This window comes from Hippocampus zosterae, chromosome 10 (assembly GCF_025434085.1).
Source record: "Hippocampus zosterae strain Florida chromosome 10, ASM2543408v3, whole genome shotgun sequence".
In the NCBI taxonomy this organism is placed as follows: Eukaryota; Metazoa; Chordata; class Actinopteri; order Syngnathiformes; family Syngnathidae; genus Hippocampus; species Hippocampus zosterae.
Genome location: NC_067460.1, coordinates 10731769 through 10753073, shown reverse-complemented (window position 1 = coordinate 10753073; position 21305 = coordinate 10731769). Strand labels below are relative to the sequence as shown.

The 21305-nt window shown below is 41.4% G+C and overlaps 3 protein-coding genes across 5 annotated transcripts in view; all 3 read right to left on the bottom strand.

Annotated features, from left to right (window-relative positions):
* rpa1 (replication protein A1) overlaps nucleotides 1-14378 on the bottom strand; it is a 28424-nt gene extending 14046 nt beyond the window's left edge. The window contains exons 1-12 of one of the 2 annotated variants that reach the window (XM_052077502.1): nucleotides 14071-14378; nucleotides 13783-13830; nucleotides 10775-10853; nucleotides 10529-10637; nucleotides 10004-10092; nucleotides 9836-9919; nucleotides 5223-5331; nucleotides 4925-5027; nucleotides 4783-4851; nucleotides 4472-4664; nucleotides 4253-4389; nucleotides 1829-1977 (exon numbers count right to left, since the gene is read on the bottom strand). In XM_052077502.1, coding sequence (XP_051933462.1) covers nucleotides 1829-1977; nucleotides 4253-4389; nucleotides 4472-4664; nucleotides 4783-4851; nucleotides 4925-5027; nucleotides 5223-5331; nucleotides 9836-9919; nucleotides 10004-10092; nucleotides 10529-10637; nucleotides 10775-10853; nucleotides 13783-13830; nucleotides 14071-14100 — 1199 coding nt within the window. In that variant the 5' untranslated portion in view covers nucleotides 14101-14378. Of the gene's footprint in view, nucleotides 1-1828; nucleotides 1978-4252; nucleotides 4390-4471; nucleotides 4665-4782; nucleotides 4852-4924; nucleotides 5028-5222; nucleotides 5362-9835; nucleotides 9920-10003; nucleotides 10093-10528; nucleotides 10638-10774; nucleotides 10854-13782; nucleotides 13831-14070 lie in introns of both variants that reach the window. The other variant, XM_052077501.1, reaches the window with a different exon arrangement.
* dph1 (diphthamide biosynthesis 1) overlaps nucleotides 1-21305 on the bottom strand; it is a 279042-nt gene that overhangs the window by 254318 nt on the left and 3419 nt on the right. The gene's annotated exons all lie outside the window — the stretch shown is intronic.
* On the bottom strand, nucleotides 14810-21247 carry serpinf2b (serpin peptidase inhibitor, clade F (alpha-2 antiplasmin, pigment epithelium derived factor), member 2b). 2 transcript variants are annotated; one of them, XM_052077512.1, is made up of 10 exons: nucleotides 20945-21247; nucleotides 20575-20669; nucleotides 20428-20498; nucleotides 20300-20353; nucleotides 18863-19139; nucleotides 17658-17801; nucleotides 17392-17580; nucleotides 17181-17323; nucleotides 16543-16747; nucleotides 14810-15271 (listed from the first exon to the last, which is right to left on the bottom strand). In XM_052077512.1, exons 3-10 carry the CDS (start codon nucleotides 20479-20481, stop codon nucleotides 14919-14921), a joined length of 1419 nt encoding a protein of 472 aa, XP_051933472.1. In that variant the 5' UTR covers nucleotides 20482-20498; nucleotides 20575-20669; nucleotides 20945-21247; the 3' UTR covers nucleotides 14810-14918. The 2 variants fall into 2 exon arrangements, with proteins under 2 accessions (XP_051933472.1, XP_051933471.1); XM_052077511.1 differs by lacking the exon at nucleotides 20575-20669 and having other exon boundaries at nucleotides 20945-21246.

Sequence of the window (21305 nt, the reverse complement as noted above, 5' to 3'; positions counted from 1 at the left end):
CATTCTTGTTACAAGGACATTAGCATAGATTTCATGACACCTGCAGATACAGAGGCGATGAGGAATCCAATATATGCACCGACTCGGATAAAGAACGACTTCCATTCCCCATGCCTTTTGATGCAGCGATCCCACCCCCTCCCCTGCCTCCAAACCCAACCACAGCACAATGCGGACAATGTAGGGAAATTCTTGATCGTCACAATCACAACATGCTTCATATTTACTTGGACATTGAAAAGGCAACATTCCTTCCGGTTTCTTCCAACCATAACAAGGAGGAATGAATTGAGGTGGAATAAAGAGAGGGCAGGAAAAGCCCTGGGATGTACTGTACATTGTATAAATTGTCTCCAACTTCCTGTTCAAAGCACCTTGTCACACGTATACAAGACGGAACAGGGTAAGCGGTTTCCCGAACTGTACCGTATTCTCCGGACTATAAGTCGCACTGGAGTATAAGTCGCATTTTGGGGGGAAATTTACGTGATAAAAATCCAACCCCAAGAACAGACATGTCATCTTAAAAGGCAATTAAAAACGCAAAAATTAAAATGGAAAACAACACGCTGAATAAGTGTACAATATGCTAACGTTACGCGACGCATAAACGACGAACTGAGAGCATGCCTGGTATGTTCAAGTAACATATTAAGAGTTATTCAGATAACGATAGCAGAAAGAACATGCTAACAAGTTCAACATGCTAACAAGTTTACCAAACCTTCAATGTCACTCCAAATCACTAAATCCAATGGAATCTTCATCCTCTGCGTCACTTTAAAGCAGGGGTCCCCAAACTACGGCCCACAGGCACATTTGACCCGGCCCTCTAACCCTCCTGTTGTCCTCGGGTCAAAATGACCCGTCACTGTGTTAAAAACGCCCCCAAAACCTCCTAAATGATCATTTTTTAACTTGAAATTTTATGACTTTTCTTAGATTGTCCCCAACTGCAGAAAAATTGAAACGTTTTTATTCACATTTCCATGGAAGCTGTACAAAAAAAGTACAAAGGTGGTCTTTGGGGCAAAATAACCCATGACGCAAATAGGGTTGAAATCAAGGTCACAAAGTTATTTACACACCATAGAATGTTTCAGTGTTTTAGTTGTGTCTCAGATCAATTAGTAAAACACGTGAACAAGACGGTAGCAGACATAAACAAGACAAGATAGGTGGCGTTCTCGTAGGCGGCAGAACTCTTTTTTTTGTGGATTTCAAGGGGTTATAAAGAGAGAGTTGTTTAGTTATTATTTATTTCCTGTTTTTTCTGTGAAGAACTCAGAGAGGTTTATTTTGTTATCGTTTATTTTATTAATAGTATTATTATTTGTTTCCAGACTTTTTTTCTGTAAAGAACCTGGAAAGGGTTATTTCTGTTATGTGTGGCTTTCTGGGAAACAATAAATTTTTTAAGCTCCCCAAGGATCAATGAAGTTACAAACCGACACCGGCCCCCCATCAGAGAAGGGAAAAGTTATGTGGCCCTCACAGGAAAAGGTTTGGGGGGACCCGTGCTTTAAAGCAACTCCACCAACTCCGGAGGTAGAAGATGCAGCGCTTCCTCTTCTACATCGCTTACATCAGACTCATCGTGGTTTTATCAACACAGGTCTAGAGCGGCCTCTCGCGGTTTAATGTGATTTTTTTTTTCATTCATTCATTTTTAACATGTGAAATGATATAATAATGTAAAAAAATGTGTTAATAATTTCACCCATAAATCGCTCCAGAGTACAAATCGCACCCCCAGACAAACTACAAAAAAACTGCGATTTATAGTCCGTAAAATACAGTATTATCGATGAGATTGTTATGGGCTTACCAGCCGCGCAACTTGTACGCCTCTGGGATGTCCGGATTGGTCATCAGGGTGCTGCTGAAGGACGCCGAGAGTGAGACCCCGCCGAAGTCGGACAGCTTGGCGCCCTTAACGGCCACGATGGGCTGAGAGGTGCCGTTGAACTGCTCCGCCTGCACAACAAAGGTTGAGGGGGTATGAGGGGAGAGGAAAAATAATTGAGCCTCTCTTTGTTATTTTGGCTCAATTACTTATTTTGTGTAGACCAGTGTTTTCAAACATTTACGGAGCCATGGCATACTGGATATTTTACTTTAGAAAAATCTCACGGCACACAACCAAGCAAAAATATATAACGCCACAGTGAACAATAATATGGAAAGAGCAACTATTCGGAATTCCATCGGATTTTTATTGACACTTGGAAGAGGCCTGACTCCAATCTGAGGTCGCTGCCACGAGTCATATTCCTTTTGGGTCGCCTAAGAGAAAATCGGCACAATAGGCTGTATACGTGAGCCTATTGTGCCTAAGAGAAACATTTTACTTGGATTTTAGTGATACACAAAGCACTTAAGAAGTGAATACTCGCAAAGACAAAGCATAGGGGGGAAAAAAATCATTCGCACTCGTTGTTTGGCAGAAACCGACTTGTGTGGCTCCAGCAGGTCCCTGCAGCAAAGAGCGGATAAACAAACAGGAGAGGCTGTTTTTTTTCTCCCACTTCGTGAACAAATAAAAATTGGCAAACTGAGCACAGTCCCAGGGAGATGCAGGTAAAGAGTCAACATCTAGAGCAACAATATACATCGATCAATACCACGACATTTAGAAAGTGGAGCTCTTAAACCCAATGATGAAAAGAGAACATAAGGCCATAGTGGGCAGCAAGCTTGTTAAGGGATATGGAGTTGTAAAATAAATGACAACAGATGAGTGTTGAATGAAAATGAAAGCTAGGATTACTATTAAGATAGGGTTGTGTCATTGACGTGTCCTAATAAACGCAATCTGGAATTAAAAGGGATATTTTTAATTGTCTGTATACAAATTGGGGCTCAACCAATAGGCCAATGCAGGTTCTGATATTTGGCAAGATAAAATGCCAAAAAGGAGGTTCATTTATCCCCCCCCCCCAAAAAAAACGTTGTAATTGGTCATGGTTTTAAGCCAACCACATTCAGCCTGTCTAAAATGTTCTTTGCCAGTGCCATCGCTGAAGTGTACATGAAACAAACTGAAAGAATAATAAAAATAAAAAAAGATAGAAGGCAACAGCTGTGATCGCAAGCTGCAATCGCAGACCGCTAACAACTGGCGGTGATGCAGGTCACACGCCGCCGTAGGTTCAAGGTGACCTGCTTTGTTATTCTATTTTTTTCATACTTTTTTTGTGAAAGTGAAACTGAGAAGATGCTTAGAGTGCAGTGTGCACCAACACAAAAAACAGAATATTAATAACACGCACACAGACATTTTTTCTATTTTCCCATAGACCCACCGTGATCGACTTGGGACCAGTTCGCGGGCTACCGGTCAATCGTGACAGACTGGTTGAGCACACTTGATTTAAATCATTAATTTCATGAAGTACAATAAAAAAATGGAGAAGGAAAGTAAGAGTACTTCCAGCAACATTTAGATGGTCAACTATAGTTTCTCTATCTGAACACTGGATGGCACCCACATGACCATGAATACGAAATAAGGTGAAGTTGTATCATGGTGCTCTACTATACCGCAAATACTGTACGTGAATAAATAAAGAGATAGGCCTGACTATTGAGATGACTACAACGAACAAACTCGAATTTCGACAAGTCCAGACAACCAACCGCCCATTCTGAAACTCTTTGCGGCGACCGAAGGTTTGAGATGAGCACAACAAAGCAAGATGCAAATGCAAATGCTAATGCTAGTCATCTGCCGGCGGTAACGCTTGTTCCCAAAGAAAGCAAAGCCAATACATGTGCATAAAAAAATAAGCCAGAGCTTGCTGAATTCTCAAACGCCTTTCCTGAGGCCAAAAGTTGTGCTATCAATTCCATCCTTGATATTTTTTTCTCCATCATTTGTTTTTGCACAGGTGTGTCGTAAGATCTAACCATTCAGTTATCACAGTACGTTGGGTGGCACGATACATTTAATTAATGACGTTATATGAGCGTTAATCTTTGTCATATGTGTGTTTCTGTTGCCAGTAGTTTAATGTGTGCCATATTTAATTCGTAACATATGCTAGGTTGTTTTTTGTTTTTGTTTTTTAGCAAACCATAACTTTAGGTTGTGTGTGAAAGAGTGACATCCACTTGAAAAAGGATAGTCTCAGCCCATAAGGGATTCCAAGAGGTCAACCCCCACCTCCCCGAGCCCCAACCTAACATGTCACCTCTAATTTTGGAAGGTGTGTGTTTTTAGCAACTGGACAAACGAATTATCTTTACTTACTTCTTCTCCCCACAACGTGAGCATCACCATCTTGCCAGATGCGTCCATCAGATTAATCGTCCGTTTGGACACTTCACGGTTGGTCTTTGTGGTGAGGCGGATCACCTCACCCACACTCTTGCACACGCCAATTACGTCTGTGGAGGACATGGTCAGTGAACTGAGAACAAGCCAGCAATAAAGGGATAAGTGGTTTTGATTCTGTAGACATCTCCTTACCCACAAGGGAATCCTTCTCCTTCTTCTCCAGGTCGCCGATGGTGATAAAGTCGCACTGCACAATGGGGACATCGCAGTTGTCCTCGCACGGAATGATGGAGGTCTCGCCATTCAGCGAGATCTCGTAGTCGTTCTTCACAGTGGTGAACCGCTTGTTGGCCACCTTTAGGTTGCCCTTGGAGATGTAGTAGACCTGACCACAGCATACGGATGGAAGTACAAGGCATTAAGGACAAGCAGCGTACTACTACTACTTGTAGTCCGTAAATTATGGTATAAGGAGTCATCATCAAGTTTTGAAAAAGTCCCACCTTGCCGACCTCGATGAGCCCAAAAAACTTGTCTACTTCTTGGTTGAAGCTGGTCACCCTGATCTCTCCCTGGAACCACAAGAAAGATCAACAACAAGGCGTAGTACATTCCCACACAAAAATATGCAGGAATAACACTTACACTCTCATCCACGACCTCCATGGAGAAAAGTTTGCCATCACCGCGGGAGTTGCTCCACGTGCGGATGCCGCTCTTGTTGGTGATGCGGGCGCAGATGGTCCATCTGAGAGCAAACACCTCTTTATTTACGATATGTTGCTGTGAATATGTTGCTGTAAATATCTGACTCCACATTGTGACACACAAGGCTATTTGATATTTTCATGCATTACTCATTCACGTATTATGGATAACGTCCGACATTCTGGAGTTAGCTCATACGAATATTGCATGTGCGAGCGGTTTGGTAAGCACGTACTTTGATATGTATGGGTTGAGGCTGGCAATGGGCACAACTTTGGAGGCTCCCCCTGGCGTCGTGGGCGCGGCCGGCTTCTTCCCAAAATCTTTACCGACCGCTCTGTTCACTGGAGGGGGGACGGAGGCGGAGGAGGGCGCTAAATGGTGTGTGAACAAGAGCGGAGTGAGATGTACTCACCCGGTGATGCAATGACCTTTTTCGAAGCAGTCATTTTGGCACAGTCACACAGTAAGTAGTAGGAGCGAGACCGCAGCTTTGTTTCACGGTTCGTGTTCAGTTTAGCTTCAAGAGAGGCAGCTTCCTGTTGCTCAAAAGTAAGGGGTAGTCATCCTAAATGCGCTAATCTAATGTACAGGAGAGTGCATAAAAAGAGGCTTCAAGCTGTTGAATGCCTCTCCCAGGTAGTCCTGAACGATTTTGAAAAATAATCTAATATAGCAATTTAATTACTCTTTCAAGGTCATTTTTGCATGCGTTTTCAAACAAATACCAGCATTGAATTAATCTGAATTACAATAACCAATATCAGTCTTATTATACATTCAGATTTTGGTCTTATTGGTTGGGCTTACACTAAAATAAAAGCAACCAAACTATGACCTAAAGGTGAAAGTCAGTTTATCTACTTCAAATTAGAGTTGTTAATCTGCTAAACATTTTGACCTGCAGTCTTAAGAGTTTACTCCAACTCAAAATTCCCAACAATTGTGGCGTCAAATCAATAAATCATATCTGATTTCAACAATAATCCAAACCAATCTGTTTTTCCTCACTTCAGTTCATTGTGTTACATGAAATTATGATATATAAACATGTCGTTGCTCTTCTTAAGCACTGAACTTCAGCAGACACAATAGATAGCCAGACAGAGATCGATAGAGTGATATAAAGCCTACCAACCAACCTGAACTAAGTTTTATCCTTTCAAAAATTGCACCCACTGCATTTGAAAGTTGCTTTCTACTTGTGCGATGTCAATTTGATTTGAATTAAATGTTCGGCCCCAATTTTAATAGTGGTTGAGAGGGGCAGTGCAAACTATTTCTTTATTTTATTGCGGTCCAACAATTTTGGCAGTCCGTGTATCAGAGGAAATAAAGCACTTGGCATTTTCACTTCAGGGAAGCTATTTTCACCGCATTACAGCACTGTTGATGCTGGCCAGCACTGTTATGTGTGTTTATGAGTGGGCCAAAAAATGTCATCGGTGATCATGTAAATGTACAGCTGGCAGCTGAAGTGCAGCAGAAGGAGGCAGCACATTAAAAAAAAATGGCAGCCTGTGGCATTGAGAAAGATGATTCACAGAATTGAGGCGACTGTGAAACACTGTTACCTCCACCCAGGGAGTGTGAAAGAGCGGTACAAACACGTGAGGTTCCCCCCCTTTGACGATTAGATTTGTGTGTGTGTGTGTGTGTGTGTGCGTGTGTAGCTCACGCATAGGATTAGAGTTCAAAGTCTCCGTTTGAGTCCTCCCCCTTGGCCAGTGGCTGGATTTAAGGTAATTAAGCCCTCGAGTCGAGACACCAACAAATTACTGTGCTGATGAGGAGGATGCCAGCCCAAAAACTCAATTCCCCTCCGCATAGCAGATTAGAGGGATGAAGACGACGATATGACACGAGAGAGCCAAGAAGAGAGCGAGAGAGGGACTGGGAACACCCTCAAAGTTCGATCACTCCCGGTGAAGTGACATTCACCGGGAGTGTGAGTGGGAACGATGGCCTTAAGAGTTTACTCCAACTCAACTGCGTTCTCGATGGCCCCATCAGAACGCAGGTTCTGTGTTGAGGGGCCGTCCAACACTGTGATAGCGTCGTAAGCAACAGTTTCAACATTTATTCAAGTTTGTGACCATCTATTTCTGAGGCTCAAAAATGGAGAAATCTTTTCCAAAGCGGTTGTGCCGAGCACAGAATATTTCGAAAAGTGATTAAATACTCCCATCTACTGGTTGAAGTACAAAAATTTGTTGGTAATCTGGGACTTATTCTTTTTAAAACCCCTTAGGAACTACAATCCACAATTCCAATGAAGTTGGGATGTTGTGTAAAACCAAAACCACGACAACGATTTCCAAATCCTTTTCAGGAGACAGTATAGTCACTTGAACAAACTACAGATAAGATTTAATGCTCTAATTTATGAACGTCATTATTTTATGTAAATATTCTCTCCTTTTGAATTTGGTGCCTGTAACACATGCCAAAAAATTTCAGACAGGGGCAACAAAAGACAAACAAAATTGAGGAATTAAAAAAAAAAAGTTTAGAAGACATTCCGCATGTGAACAGATAAATTGGAACCAGGGAGTGTCATGACTGAATATGGAGAAGGAGTATCTCTGAAAGGCTCATCATTTGTTCCCGAGCAAGGATAGGGTGAGGTTGCATATCGGTTGAGGAACCAGTAATGCTGAGGAACCAATAATGGTGAACATCCCATTATTGGAACAAATATGCAGCCATCCAAGCATTGTTTTTTTCAGGGATGTCCCTGATTATTTCAGCAATACAATGAATGCCCAGCCACATTCTTTAGATTGGGGGTGTCAAAACTCATTTTTGTTGCGGGCCTGATTTTAGTTACAGTTTCCCTTGAAGGGCCGTTATAACTGAAACCACATAAAGAAGTCAAGAATAAGAGTATTCACCTATTATTTAAGTTACTGTAATGAGGAGTTTGGTAACAAGAAAATGCTTATGGTGTCACTTGGTTATTACAAATGAGAATTTTAAAATGTGGTACAGATTTTAGCAAGCATCATGAAATTTGATTTGCTCTCGTGGGCCGCATAAAATGATATGGCGGGCCAGATCTGGCCCCCGGGCCTTGATTTTGTCACATTTGCTTTAGATGTTACAACACTATGGTTTTGTAGTTAAAGAATGCAGAGATTAGATTGGTCTGACAGCAGTCCAGACCTGTGTCCCATTGAAAATATGAGGCACATTATGAAACGCAAAACCAGAGTTATGCATGAAGTCAGAATGGTGGGGCGAACAAAATCCAAGCTTCACTAAAGTAATATCCTCCGTTTCCAAACGCTATTTCAAAGTAGAAGAAGGGAAGGTGATGTAACAGTGGTAAACATGCATCGAGCCTTTTGGGAATGAATTACATGCAACAAATTCCAAATATTTTTGGAAAATAAAAAGCTAGTCTGAAACTTAAATATCTTGTCTTTATAGTGTATTCAATTGCAAACAGGTTGCAAAGATTAGCAAATCATTGTTTTGTGTTTTTATTTACATTTACCAACATCCAAAATTAGAATTTGGGTTTGTATAATACACGTTTGATCTCAGCCGCTTACTCACTCATTCATTCATTCAGTCACCGTCAAAAAGGAAAAAATGGGTCCAGGTGTTCCGCACAGCTCCCCCTTAGATGTTGGCATTTTTTTCGCATGAGTGAAATTAAATGAATCAAAATGTCTGTGTCACGGTTGTCACATACTGTGAGAGTTTAGTTCGTGGCAATGTAAAGCACAACTTTCAAGTCATTCACGCAAGCAAGACTCACGATCATTTCCAATTTGAGCCTGAGGAGGAGGACGGCTGACAAGGGCAGCTGGCGGCGCGGCCTACTTAGGGGCTTTAGCCTGTCCTGCACCTACACCCATTTCAGACACTTAGTTTGGATGCAGAAATGATTTCACATCAAAGTGCTTTGCGTTGCAAGTGTTATCAAGTGGGTTGCCAATTCGGCCTGAGGATTTCACGATCGCGATCGTTACCGGTAGCGTGTCGTTTCCCTGGCGTCATTTTGACGGTACCGAAAAATGGTTTCCCATAAAAGTCACCGCACACGAGTTGACTGTACATGAATCGAATCTCTCCTGCGTGATCAACGCGATTTCACTGTGCCTGTATGTGTGTTTGTGGTGTGGTGTATGAGTGTGTTTCTTCTAATTTACTTTGGGTTTTGTTTTGTTTTGTTTTGTTTTGTTTTGAGTGTTGGCGGGCGGAACGGATAACGTTATGTGCGCATGCAGGTTGCTATTTTAGTCCGCAAACTGAGGAATCGCGTGGATGACAGTTTGAGATGGCGGCGAGAAAAAAAAAACACACACAAAGGTCTACTAATTACGACATTTAAGAAATGGGAATGCCAGTCAGATTTTTCGTATGAATCATCCGAAGGATGTTATCATGAAACTCACCTGTGACGTACAGGTGTGCACAGAACACGAGAACGAGGCAAGTTGGTCATTAGATCTATAGGCTAATCACTATGAAAAATATTATGAAACAGTCTTGGTTATTCTATAATTTACTGGCTGTAGCATGGTAACTTAATGAATAAAACATTCGTCACAAGGTGTAGTAATGCTAATGTTAACTGTCAGTAGAACTAACGATAATGTGTGGTAGATTCTTTGGTAAAATTGATGGATTACACATGCATCGTTTTGGGAAGAGGGTGCCAAGCCACATCAATACTTACCTGTATTAATGATTACCGCTAAATTAATCTTTGCAGTGTGACACTGGAAAAAATAGTCTGATTTTGTGGCGTGTTGTATTCATGATGCCATATGAGTACAATTCAAAACCTTTAAAAATTGTAACAACTTTTAAGTCATTCACACAAGCAAGACTCACGATCATTTCCAATTTGAGCCTGAAGAGGAGGACGGCTGACAGGGGCAGCTGGCGGCGCGGCCTGCTGAGGGGCTTTAGCCTGTCCTGCACGCACACGCATTTGAGACACTTAGTTTAGAGGCAGAAATGATTTTACATCAAAGTGCTTTCACTTGCATGAAGCGTTACCATCGCTATAAGGAGTTGGGTTGCCAATTCGGCCTTTGACATCTGCGGCGGGCTTGAGGACCTCGGTCTCCAAAATGATTACCACACGTCTGACATGAAGATCAAACACAAAATTATCTTCCAAATTACTGAAGAATTCAAAAGGAAAGATTACAAAATTTCTTATTATCCCTAATTCTGAGAGTCCTAACGGGTGGAAACTTTTCATGGGGATTCACAATCCCCCTCCGCATAGCAGATTCGAGAGATGAAGAAGAAGCTATGACACTAAAGGGCCAAGAAGAGATTAGAGATATTTTCACATTCAATTAATTAAAAAAACATAATTAAAAATATAGATTAATATGAACAAATATTGTTTCCCGGTATTTAGCATGTCTGACACTTCATATTCCTTTTGCATATAAAATGTTGTACTTGAACCAATTCCCAATAATTTGTAAAACTAAGGCTAACCTCCCTGACAAAGTATCCACAACATCCAAACAGTCCCAGTTAAGAGAGACAAGACGAGAGATGAGTTACCGTCCATCCTTGAGAGTATTTGTCACGTGTCTCTTGATAAGAACAAGGCAGTTGGGGGCCAGCAGGTTCTCTTCGGCCATGAAATTGAGTTGTGTGCAAAGCATGAATGCTGGTTAAGGAAGAGGAAAAACACTTTTTGTAACAATGCCATATTTTGCCTAACAATGCAAATGACAAAGTCCAGGGAAACAAGATGCTAATATTAAATGACGAGTAAGAGGATGAAGAAAAGTACACTGTACTTACAGGACATGGTGTGTCGTCCATCGCTCATCATCACACGATAACGAACTGGACCATTTCCACCCTCAATCTTGCGGATGCTCTGGAATAAAATAATTGCAGGTATCTATCAGGGTTAATGCATTTATTAAGGGGAAGTCATTCACTGCAAATTCCTACATTCAATCGATACATTTTCTATGGTGCTTGTCCTTAATGTTGCAGGTGAGTCGGAGTCAAGAAGTACACCTTGGACTAGTTGCCAGCCAATCGCAGGGTACATATAGATACCCCTGGAAGGATGTATGTAATAAACACGCTCATTCATATCTTGAAGAATGAAATAATGCATTTATATCGCTTTGATTTGGAAAGGAAGTGATATTTTAAAGCACGAAAACAAAACTGTCCCGAATTCAAACAACCCGAACCCTTAACTCATTGAATACCACCCCTTTTCACTGGAGCAACCCCCTCAATCCCTCAACATTTTACTGAATTTCGACTGATTTGCAAGGCGCACGGAATTTTCTGTTCTATGGGTATATGTACATACAACCTGTCAAATGAAAGGTGAGACTCTCTTCTTTCAGCAGAAAGTTTCTATCTTTCTCCGTTCGTTGGCAATCAGCATTAGAAAGTTAAGTTTTATGGAAAAGGCCGATTTTCTGCAGAAATCCAGAGAAAATGAGCTTTTTGTAAAAGCATGCATTTCAAGCATCATTTCAAGTTTTACACTATTTTTTGCTTTTGTGAGAGCTCAAATACCTCAATAATGTGTTCCTCCTACAAAAGAACATTACAAATAATGTTTTTGTAGTAAAATAATTTATTTGCACACAACAAAACTATTGAACTATGAACAAAAGTGCAGCTGTGGAGAAGATGGTGTTTGGCTTCCTTCCAGTTTGTCGCCACATCGATTCATCCCACCACGTCCAGATGCACGACCTATAAATTAAAGAAACGTAAAAAGTTGCAAATATACAGTATCTTGCTGCAGTGAGGTACAATCATTTTATTTACCTTTCTTTCCACCACCAAAGCGAGGAGTCATCTATTGGCTTCTGGTTGGACAATCTGTAATTTAGAAGCATGTACAATTACCACACTTTTATTTTTCGATTTTTATATTGTTGCTTTCCACTTACATTTCAACATCTCTCAAACACACACACACAAACATGCTCGCACACTGCTATTTACACCATTCATTCCACGTTGCTCAGCATCCAATTTGACATGAAATGGAATATGAATTTAACACTAGTGGTTTTAGCAGAGCTGAGCGGACCAAATGTGTCCTGTTTTTTTTTTTTTTAAACCTATGGCGACATGCAAGTCAGCACATTTATGGCGCATATTTCATCATCCACATCTACGAGACGCATCAACCGTACATAAATGATTAGTGTTACTGGCAACTTTATAGAATAGCGGGGAATGTAGCCGTACATTAAAGTGACTGATGAGGCATAAGAAGTGATGATGTTTTGAATGGGAACCTGCAAGCTAGTCAGCACTTACCTTATCGTTCCAGCGGCTCTGGCGAGGACTCTCATCTGCTTTCCGTTATGTCCGAAGGCACGCATTCGTCCGACATATCGGGATCCAAATCGCTCTCCAATTCATCGTTTTCGCCGTCATCATTACGAGTCGATTCCAACGAATCACTGACGTGTGCCCGGCGTCAGCCATGCGAAGCAATGCAGCCTCTTTGCCGTCATCGCTGGAAGTCGCCGGGGAGACAATTTGTGGGCAATGTGGGGCATCGGGAGGCACAAAATGCTCTGCCAAGCGATGATCGCTGACATGGAGCAAGTTCATCTGTATCAGATGAACTCGAAACTCGGCGTGAGCTATGCGGGCTGCGTGTAGCACGCCATGTTTGTGCAGGCCGACGTTCGTTTGACGGGTGCCGCTTTCGATTAGTGACCGAAGCGTCATTTGCTCTTCCACACAAATACCATCTCCTTGGTTGTTTTGTTTCGAGGACGCTTTTATACCGAAAAAAAATATTTTTTAGTTAGTCATTTCCTTTTCTCCATTGTTGCTAGTTGCTAATGTTCCAATCCACTATCAACATACGCCCCTCCTTCACTCTACGCCCTTTCTACTACTTCTGCGGTGTGATCCTGGTTGATTTTTGCACCACTGCCACCCGATGGCCATTTTTTTGCTATTTAACATTGCCGTCAAGCCTAATCTTGTGGTGAGATGTTGCATCAGATTCTCTTGCACCCTCCCCCATGAAAACACGTGATTGATGTATTAATACGTCATCGGAGGGAGCGGCTATGTGCTAATTGACATATTTATACGTACGTCAACGGGTGTAAATGAGTTAATAAAAGCATCTATATATTTAACACGTTACCAACGTGCTTGATGAGTTGGGATTGCTGCAAGAATTCAGACAAAACCCACATCACTGTTTGTTGATTCGGATGTTGTGATTTTGTCATGTTACCACAGGAGTCATTCAGTATATAATTTGAACAATCTTAATTTATTTAGAGATTTGAAACTATTTACAATCATAACATTCTGCTTATTCCTACTGATGTCAATTTTTTAAGGTTTGTGAAAGACTGATATAAGAGATTTCAATGCAAATTGAAAGGCCTTGGCTTTGGATTAATGGGTTCAAGGTTTTTTTGTGGATCGGTGGGTAATGTTATGTTAAACCAATTCTTCCCAATTTCACTTAATTGGTCTTAAAATTATTCATTATGAATAGCGTGTCACTGTTCACTTATCTATCTATGCCAGCGACAAGCTTAACAATGAAATGCTCATCCACTAAATGGCAAGTTTATAATCAACTTGGTTATCCACCCGTTTCCATTCATTGCCTTGTGTTCAAATGCATACGTCATACTAATAGTCTACTAGACACATACTCAACCTTATATAAAAACGTTTAGTACCACTTTCCGTTCGTCGGTGGTTCGTGAGATTTTTCTGTGCCTCCGCTCAACAAACTAAAATCAAATAGGACATCAAATATTGCGTTAAACAGACACACTCACCACCAGTTGAAGGATGGCATCGTTTACCTCGCTTCCGCCGGCCAAGGCCTGGAAAACAACATTATACAGTCAAGAAGTGTCCGATTATACACAATACGTTTATACTTGACAAATATCACCGGGTAATGTTTTTCACCCGACTGATGACGACAACGACAAAAAACATTGAAGGCATTTGCAAGTTGAAAAAAACACATTTGTCAGTTTTAAGCTAGCTTCGCTTTAACGTTACGTTCCGGGATGAGACACCACAAAGGACAAGAACAAAAACAAATATAGTAGGCATACCTCTATCGCTCCGTCCGTCAACTGTATCATGTCTGCTAAGAAGCAGTTATATTGTCTTTGCTAATATTTGTTTAAGAATGAGATAGACTCCGGAATCTGGACTTGGGCCGTACAGCTCCTTTCGGACTTGGAACGCAAAGTAAATCGTCCCCAATGGCGCCAAAGCTTCGACCGTCCCGCCAAGCAGCGTTTACTTCCCGCTTCCGCTTTATTTAACTGATCCCGGTGCAATTCACATCGGCAAGGGATCATGTGTAACAGATGCGTCACCAGTATGGGAACTGACCGCAGGTCAGCTAGGTGACTGCGGAGAGAAAACGCAAGACAATTGCACCTTGCGTCACGACGACGCATTCGATGACTTTCAGAAAAATTGGAAACTTCAAAAACACCGTTGCATAATCTGACCACTGGTACAGAATTTCCCAGAGCACACACGTTGATCTTTCACAGCACAGTGAATTACTTAACACAACATGGCTACTTTAAAAACGACAGATTATTCCAAATCAACGACAAATATTTATTCACTGTATTTTATTATGTAAAATTATACAGAATGGCTGAACATATCAACTTGGCCAGACATATGTAATAAACTCAAAACGGAGGGATACAGTTTTTTTTGGTACTGTAATTAAAAAATACATCATCGTGATTTTGCATCTACACCGACATTTTCTACTGGAATATTATGTTCACATATAATGGTGGAAACCTTAACAAATGAAACACGGAATGACGTTTTCCCATCATTTTAATTGAGCATTCTAGTATTGTACAATCACAATGCTCTTCGTTGTGTTTTTGTTTTGTTTAACAAATGGCCACTGTGCATATGATAGTTGCTACTTGGGAGGGCCTCCAAATGCTGCCATTTGATTCTTATCATTTTGCAGCACATCTTTTTCCATGCTTTTGGATTCTCCTCTCGGTAAAACCGGCGCACCAGGATTGGGGTTGTTGATGACGCCCATGAAGACCGGCACATGCGTCTTATCGTCCACAAGGGCGAAGAGGAAGGGGTGGCTTAAGTAGAACACCGGGTTGGATGAGCGTGAGATGACAATAGTGGTGGCTGCGGAGGCCTCCGCTCCCTCCTCGTTGATCTCCATGGTGGCTTTGTGTAGGATGCTGGACACCAGCAGTGGGCCGTCGGCTATGTCGGCCAGATTGGGGCTGGAAAACATGTCTCCGAGACCTAGCGTGGGGGAGAAGATCAGTGAGGGACTCGTGTCAAGTGTTTAGTTGCCAGTTTCAGGACATGAATTGGAGTTGAAACAATTGACTATTTATAATTGCAATTCAGTATTATCAACACAAAGTGCCAGCTTTGTTTTTGAAAAAAGTTATATGCAGTGGAAGTCTGAGATACGAGTTGAAAACATTACTATGCTCAAATCATCTCTCCTCATTGCAATCAATGGCAATGCCGCCCAAAAACAAATTGTTGTAGTTGTGTTTTTTAATCAGGAAAATAGCACTCTATTCATTCGGATGTACAGTATTGTATAATGCTGCAAATGATCGCATTGTGCTGTTCCTTTTGGTATTTCTGCTTTGGCCACTAGGAGGCAGTATCAGTCATGCAGACACAAATGAAGACTACGAGAGTAATCCCACTCGAGCCTTGCGATTAGCGAAATGCATGACAAAAATACCCCATTTTGATACTCTTTCGGCATATATAGGCATTATAGGATTTGCGGCACATTTTTTGGAAAGGGCTTTGTTTTCAAATAATAAAAACAGAGAGAGAGAGAGGGAGGAGTTGGATGGATGATGGATGGTATATCAGTGAAACAATCTCTATGCTTTTACAGTATACAATTACAAATTTTCTCCAAACTAAAAATCTTAATTTATCTCATTGTATAGCTCAATAATTAAACCCAAAATTGCACATTACAAACTTAATCTAAAACTGCTGCTTTTTGTAGGCATAAAAAGCAGGATTACAGCAGCTAACATTCAATTAATTTAGCAAAAATCCATTACTTTTTTTTTCACAAAAACTAGGCTGTGCCTTAATACTTTGTTTCATTCTTCTTTGAAGTTCACACTGCCCCAAACTAAATAAGTCATCTGTGTGTGGCACGCTGATGGCTCTGCGATAAAGCCTTGTGCTTATAATTAAACCTATGTTAATACAAACAATTTTAAAAATGCATTCCTTTGATCAACAAATTTTGCAACATTAGGACAGACAGGTTTTGTAACATGTTCACCAGTGGATATGAAAAACAAGCAGACAACAGTTATTTGTTTCAGTCTTAAGTAAGTGAAATAAGCCACCTGATGACTTCAGACTTGCTTAAACCTAGTAATGAATTGACTTGCTTGAAATTTTGTGGGGGACTTGCCTTTTTTTCTCCACAGTAACTTGGGAATTGCTTGAAACTTGAAGGTTAAGACTTCAGATTGACTTCATGTCTTGCTTATGTGTAACTTCCTCCCACCTTTGTCGCTTACCCAATTTTGTGAAGACTTCCTGCAGCTCCTGAGCATACTCCATCTTAAATTTGGGGACCTTCACGTGAACAACTCTTTGCTTGGGCAGACGGGCATAAATGCTGGTAATATTCAGCTTGGGAGCAAGCGAGGACACGTTCACATGGCCGGACATGGGCATGATGACTAAAAAGCTCATCCCCTTCACAAATGGGAAGCTTGCTACCTGCGCGGGAAGAACAAAACGTCATAAAAATGTAAATCGATGAGTTGGAGGCAGTTTTATTTTTGATGAGGCTCCGATGAAAGCTGTGGTGTTTGGCAGGCAAACAACCACAGAGACAAAATATAGCCATCTCACTTGCTAAATTGCAGGCACCAATACTGAAATAAAGCCATTCTAGCAACAATTTAAGAAGTTGTTGCAAGGCCTTGTGTGAAATTTCAAGTCGGACAACATAACTGTATGACACCAGAATATACGCTTAAAGGAGAAGGCAAGTCAAAAAAAGTCTTGGTAATTTTCTATATTATATGCTGTATGTGTCCCGACAAGTCTAAACTCGGTATTCTGATTAATATTGCATTTGTGGGATATGAATTAAGCACCAAAATGCAGCCATTTTATTTCCAGCTCAGTGGGCGGCCATTTCTCTTACCTGAGACTCGAGTTCACTGTCAAAAAGAAAACTCAAAGGATGTTTGGAACTTTCCATGACGTCGACATTGACCATGTGCTTGTCGTCCAGGAAGAATGCACCCGTGGTGGTAAAGCGCGGGTCGAAACGTGCCTCCCATTGCCCTGTGGCAAAAACAGGCGGGACGTCACAGTTAAAGAAAGCCTCTTCTTCGGCTGGGATGATGGTTAACCTTTGAAGTGGATGGCGTTGATGAGCATGAGCAGCATGTTGGGCGGCAACGCAGACAGGAAGTCCTTCATTTTCCCATTGGTGGCGTTCTCCACCCAGTCGTTGAGCTGCTTTACGCTCTCCAGAACGGCCGGCTCAGAGTCATACAAGCGTTTGGATTCCTGGAGGAAGTCCTCCTTTGGAGTAAACCCTAAAACAAAAGGCCTATGTTTGCACTAAAGTCTAAAATCAAGAAGAATGAATTAAATACACTTTTTTTTTAAGGACCTTGACGCAGGAAGATACGGGTGGCGATTTTCAAGTCACTGTTTCGGAGCTGCCCCAAGATGTAATGGACGGCATGGTGGAAGCACGTGATGGTGTTACCATGGAGATGTTGCATCAGCAGCTCTTCAGTCTCATTGACAGCACCTGGGAAGAAGAGCACGTGACAGAGCGATTAAATGTATAATACGAAGTCACAACATTCTAAAAGGTCACCAGGTGTGATTGTGAGTGTGAATGGTTGTTCGTGTGCCCTGCGAGTGGCTAGCAATCAGTTCAAGATGTCCAGCACAGGCGCATCCCTCGTAAGGATTAGAGATTTAGATAATGGATGGATCGTTAGACAGTTTAACTATGAGTTGGAATTTTTGGGGGGTGTATTTTTTTGTGGTCAACCTCACAGTGCAGAGGTCATGGATTCAATCCCCGCTACAGCCTCCCTGTGTGGAGTTTTCATGTTCTCCCCAGGCCTGCGTGGATTTTCTCCGGGTATTGCAGTTTCCTCCTACATTCCAAAAACATGCACGGCAGGCTGATTGAACAACCTAAATTGTCCCGAGGTGTGAGTGTGGATGGTTGTTCGTCTGTGTGCGCCCTGCGATTGGCTGGTAACCCGTTCAGGGTGCCCCCAGCCTACTGCCTGAAGACGGCTGAGATAGGCTCCAGCACTCCCCGCGACCCTTGTGAGTATAAAGCGGTTCGGAAAATGAATGAATGAATGAATGTATTTTTTGTGTTCAAGATAAAACAAAAATATAAACATCACAATAGGTATTTCATAGTAAAAACTCAATCCAAATGAATTCAAATAGATTTTAAAAACAACCATCCACAAATCAAATACAGGTACTGGATAACAGTCCATAGAATTTCAAGTACAGTAAGTGCTGTCCATGTCACGACTTCTCAAATTAGATGCAACACAAGTCTAATCTGAAATTAAGGTGAGATGGCCTCACTTTCGGTTCTTTGTTTGTGACAAGTTGCCAACTTTTAAAGTGCATTTGCGTCTTGAAGTCCAATCGTATGCAATAAAGGGATGAAAATTATTATTATTAGTTTTTTTTAATCTAAATCATTGATTAACCAACAGAATAATCAACAAGATTAATCGATTATTAAGATAATCATCAGTGGCAGCCCAATTTTTAATACGCTCTGTGTCAAATGTGTGAAAAGTGTCATATGTGAGGTTGGTAAAAGCCTACCTAGAGCCAGCTGGGAGAGAGCCAAGGCAATGCTGAAAGGTGATATGATGACGTTGGGTTGCTCTTGCGTCGTCTTGAGATTCTGCAGCAGCTGCACGCCCAACTTTTGAACGGCAATGGCGATGGCATCCGTGGCTTCGGGGTTACGGCCAATGGACATACAACCCTCGTCCTCTTCCGACGACTCCGCCTCGCCCGGTGCGCTTGTTGTCGCCATGGACAGAAGCGGACTGGCAGTGGTGCTGGCCGTGCTGGGCTCCGGCATTCCTTCGTTTATCTGGAAGCCGTTTATAACAAGGTAATAACAAGGTATAACAAGGTAAAAATAAAAATTCAGGACTCTATTGTGAAGACAAACAAATATTATAAATATTATATACTGATATTGTAAATGTTTTATACTACACTGTATTCATATATTTTTAACCTTGCAGTACTAGCTTCTCCTGGCTGACGTTCACGGTCGCGGAATTTAATTCCTCTCCTGTTCTGGGTCTGTTTTGCAAGTATGATTTTTCTCTTCATTATCCAGACACTTCTTAATTTGCTGTTCAAAGTCAGATGCGCTCTGCTTTAACATGGTTCCAGACAGACTTCTGTGAAAAGTGTACTTGATCGCTAAAATACTCAATTCCAGTGTTGAACACGCTAGCAATGTCAATCTTATCCGCCTTTATCCATCATCCCTTAGTGAAAAATATACTTGTCAGAAATGTAGCATATTCGCTACCACAGAGAAGATGATGACTGATTTAGGAGCGGCACCACGTGTTTCTCCGGAGTGGCGCTTCCCTTGACCTCCGCCAACCTACGGATGGTGACGTGGGTTGGCCCACGTGCGTCCAGCTCTGCGACGCTTTTTGCGACTGTTTCAGCGCCTGTTTCTCAGTTTTGTTATTCAATGTGTTTTGATGATGTGCAAAATGGAAATTTTGCCTCACAAACTGCGTTGTGAGTCGTAACCGTTTAGAAAAAAAAAGACTCTGACCCTTGTTTTTTTAAATCAACATCCATCATGCTTGTAAGAAAAAGAAGATGACAATACGTCACATGATATTGGTTGCGCTTGACTTATGTCATCAAAACTACTCGTTCCCTTCGTTCTGCTAACATTATTAACTGAGCAACAAAAATGCTAAATTAGCTAATGACAAGTGAAAAAACTTCCACATTACTTGCATATATTTTCCAATCAGGCTGCGAATGTTTTCATGCCAGAAGCAAGCATTTTTTTTAGGCTAAGACATGAACATTCTCGTAGCTACCAATCAATTCCTCTGAATAAAGAATGGGAGGCGGGGGGCAGGGGGGGATTCTCATTTTCCTGCTCTGTTGCAGTCATTATAAATGGGTCCCGGTTCCTTTTTTCCCCCCCTTGTCTGAATTACCGGTAATCAATATCTTGACTTTTACAAAAATGCAAATAAAAAGACTGACCCCCTGGCTGGAAGGCACCAATGGCATCGACTCCTCTTCTGCCACCTGAGCATTCTGTTGACAAATTAACGTCTTTGAATTTTATGAAAGGAAATATTGAGAATTTGGGTGCCAAATGGATGACTTACGGTCACTCCTTGGTTGTAGAGACAGATGAAGAGGAGTGTCAAACGAAGGTCCATGTTCGAATGGAACGTAACTGGAAAAGATAGGATAGTGCACAGAATTTGACTTTGTTTTTTTGGAGTGGGGAGGACACGGTGACAGTATTTCACCTTTGTTTATAGATTTTTTTTGTGGGGGGGTTAATTCTTCCCACTGGTTTAAAAAAAACTGTCAAGTCGCCCTTCTTTGTTGGAAACTAAGTTATCTGAAACATCAGAATCACAAAACACACATCTTGATCTTGAAATTTCTCTATCTCAAAGTGGAATCACTTCAAATGTTACTTAACATTCAGAAATTGACATTTCAAGGACTGCCCCAAAGGGTAGAAAGCATCCAGTAGGATTTTGTTGTGCGATCGGTGAATTTATGTCAGGCCTTGGCCTTGTGTCTCAATGCACCAAAGATCAACAAGAGCAGAGTAAACATTCAACACACAAACATGCAATATTTTCGGTATATTTAGTATTTTCATCTTACCTTAAATTAAAATTACTATTAAAAAAAAAAAAGCTGGCGTATTGTCCCCCCAAAAAAGGCGCGACTGAGTGTGGATGGCAGAATTCCTGCGAGTCAAAGATTGGGCTATTGCAAGGCAAACGGTTAAAGATCAACCCCCATTGATCGGGGCCTCATTGAAGCCGCTATTTGTTTGTAAATGCAGCACTCCAAACCTCATGCACTGCTCAATATCAAAGCATCACAGAATAATATACAAATATACAATCATACATCAAATAATGGGTTCCTTGGCAAAGTGAATTGAACATAGCCCAATTTGTGTGTGGAAAATTTTTTTTGAATCACACTGGATTTTTCCCGGAAATGACAAGTCATTCCA

Excerpts from the sequence above, each read along its gene's own strand:
- serpinf2b (XM_052077512.1), bottom strand. The coding sequence starts at position 20,481 with ATGGACCTTCGTTTGACACTCCTCTTCATCTGTCTCTACAACCAAGGA. Across the intron at positions 17,581-17,657 it reads CCGTATCTTCCTGCGTCAAG|GGTTTACTCCAAAGGAGGAC; the intron begins GTCCTTAAAAAA and ends CTTTTGTTTTAG. Across the intron at positions 17,324-17,391 it reads CAACGCCATCCACTTCAAAG|GGCAATGGGAGGCACGTTTC; the intron begins GTTAACCATCAT and ends TTTTTGCCACAG.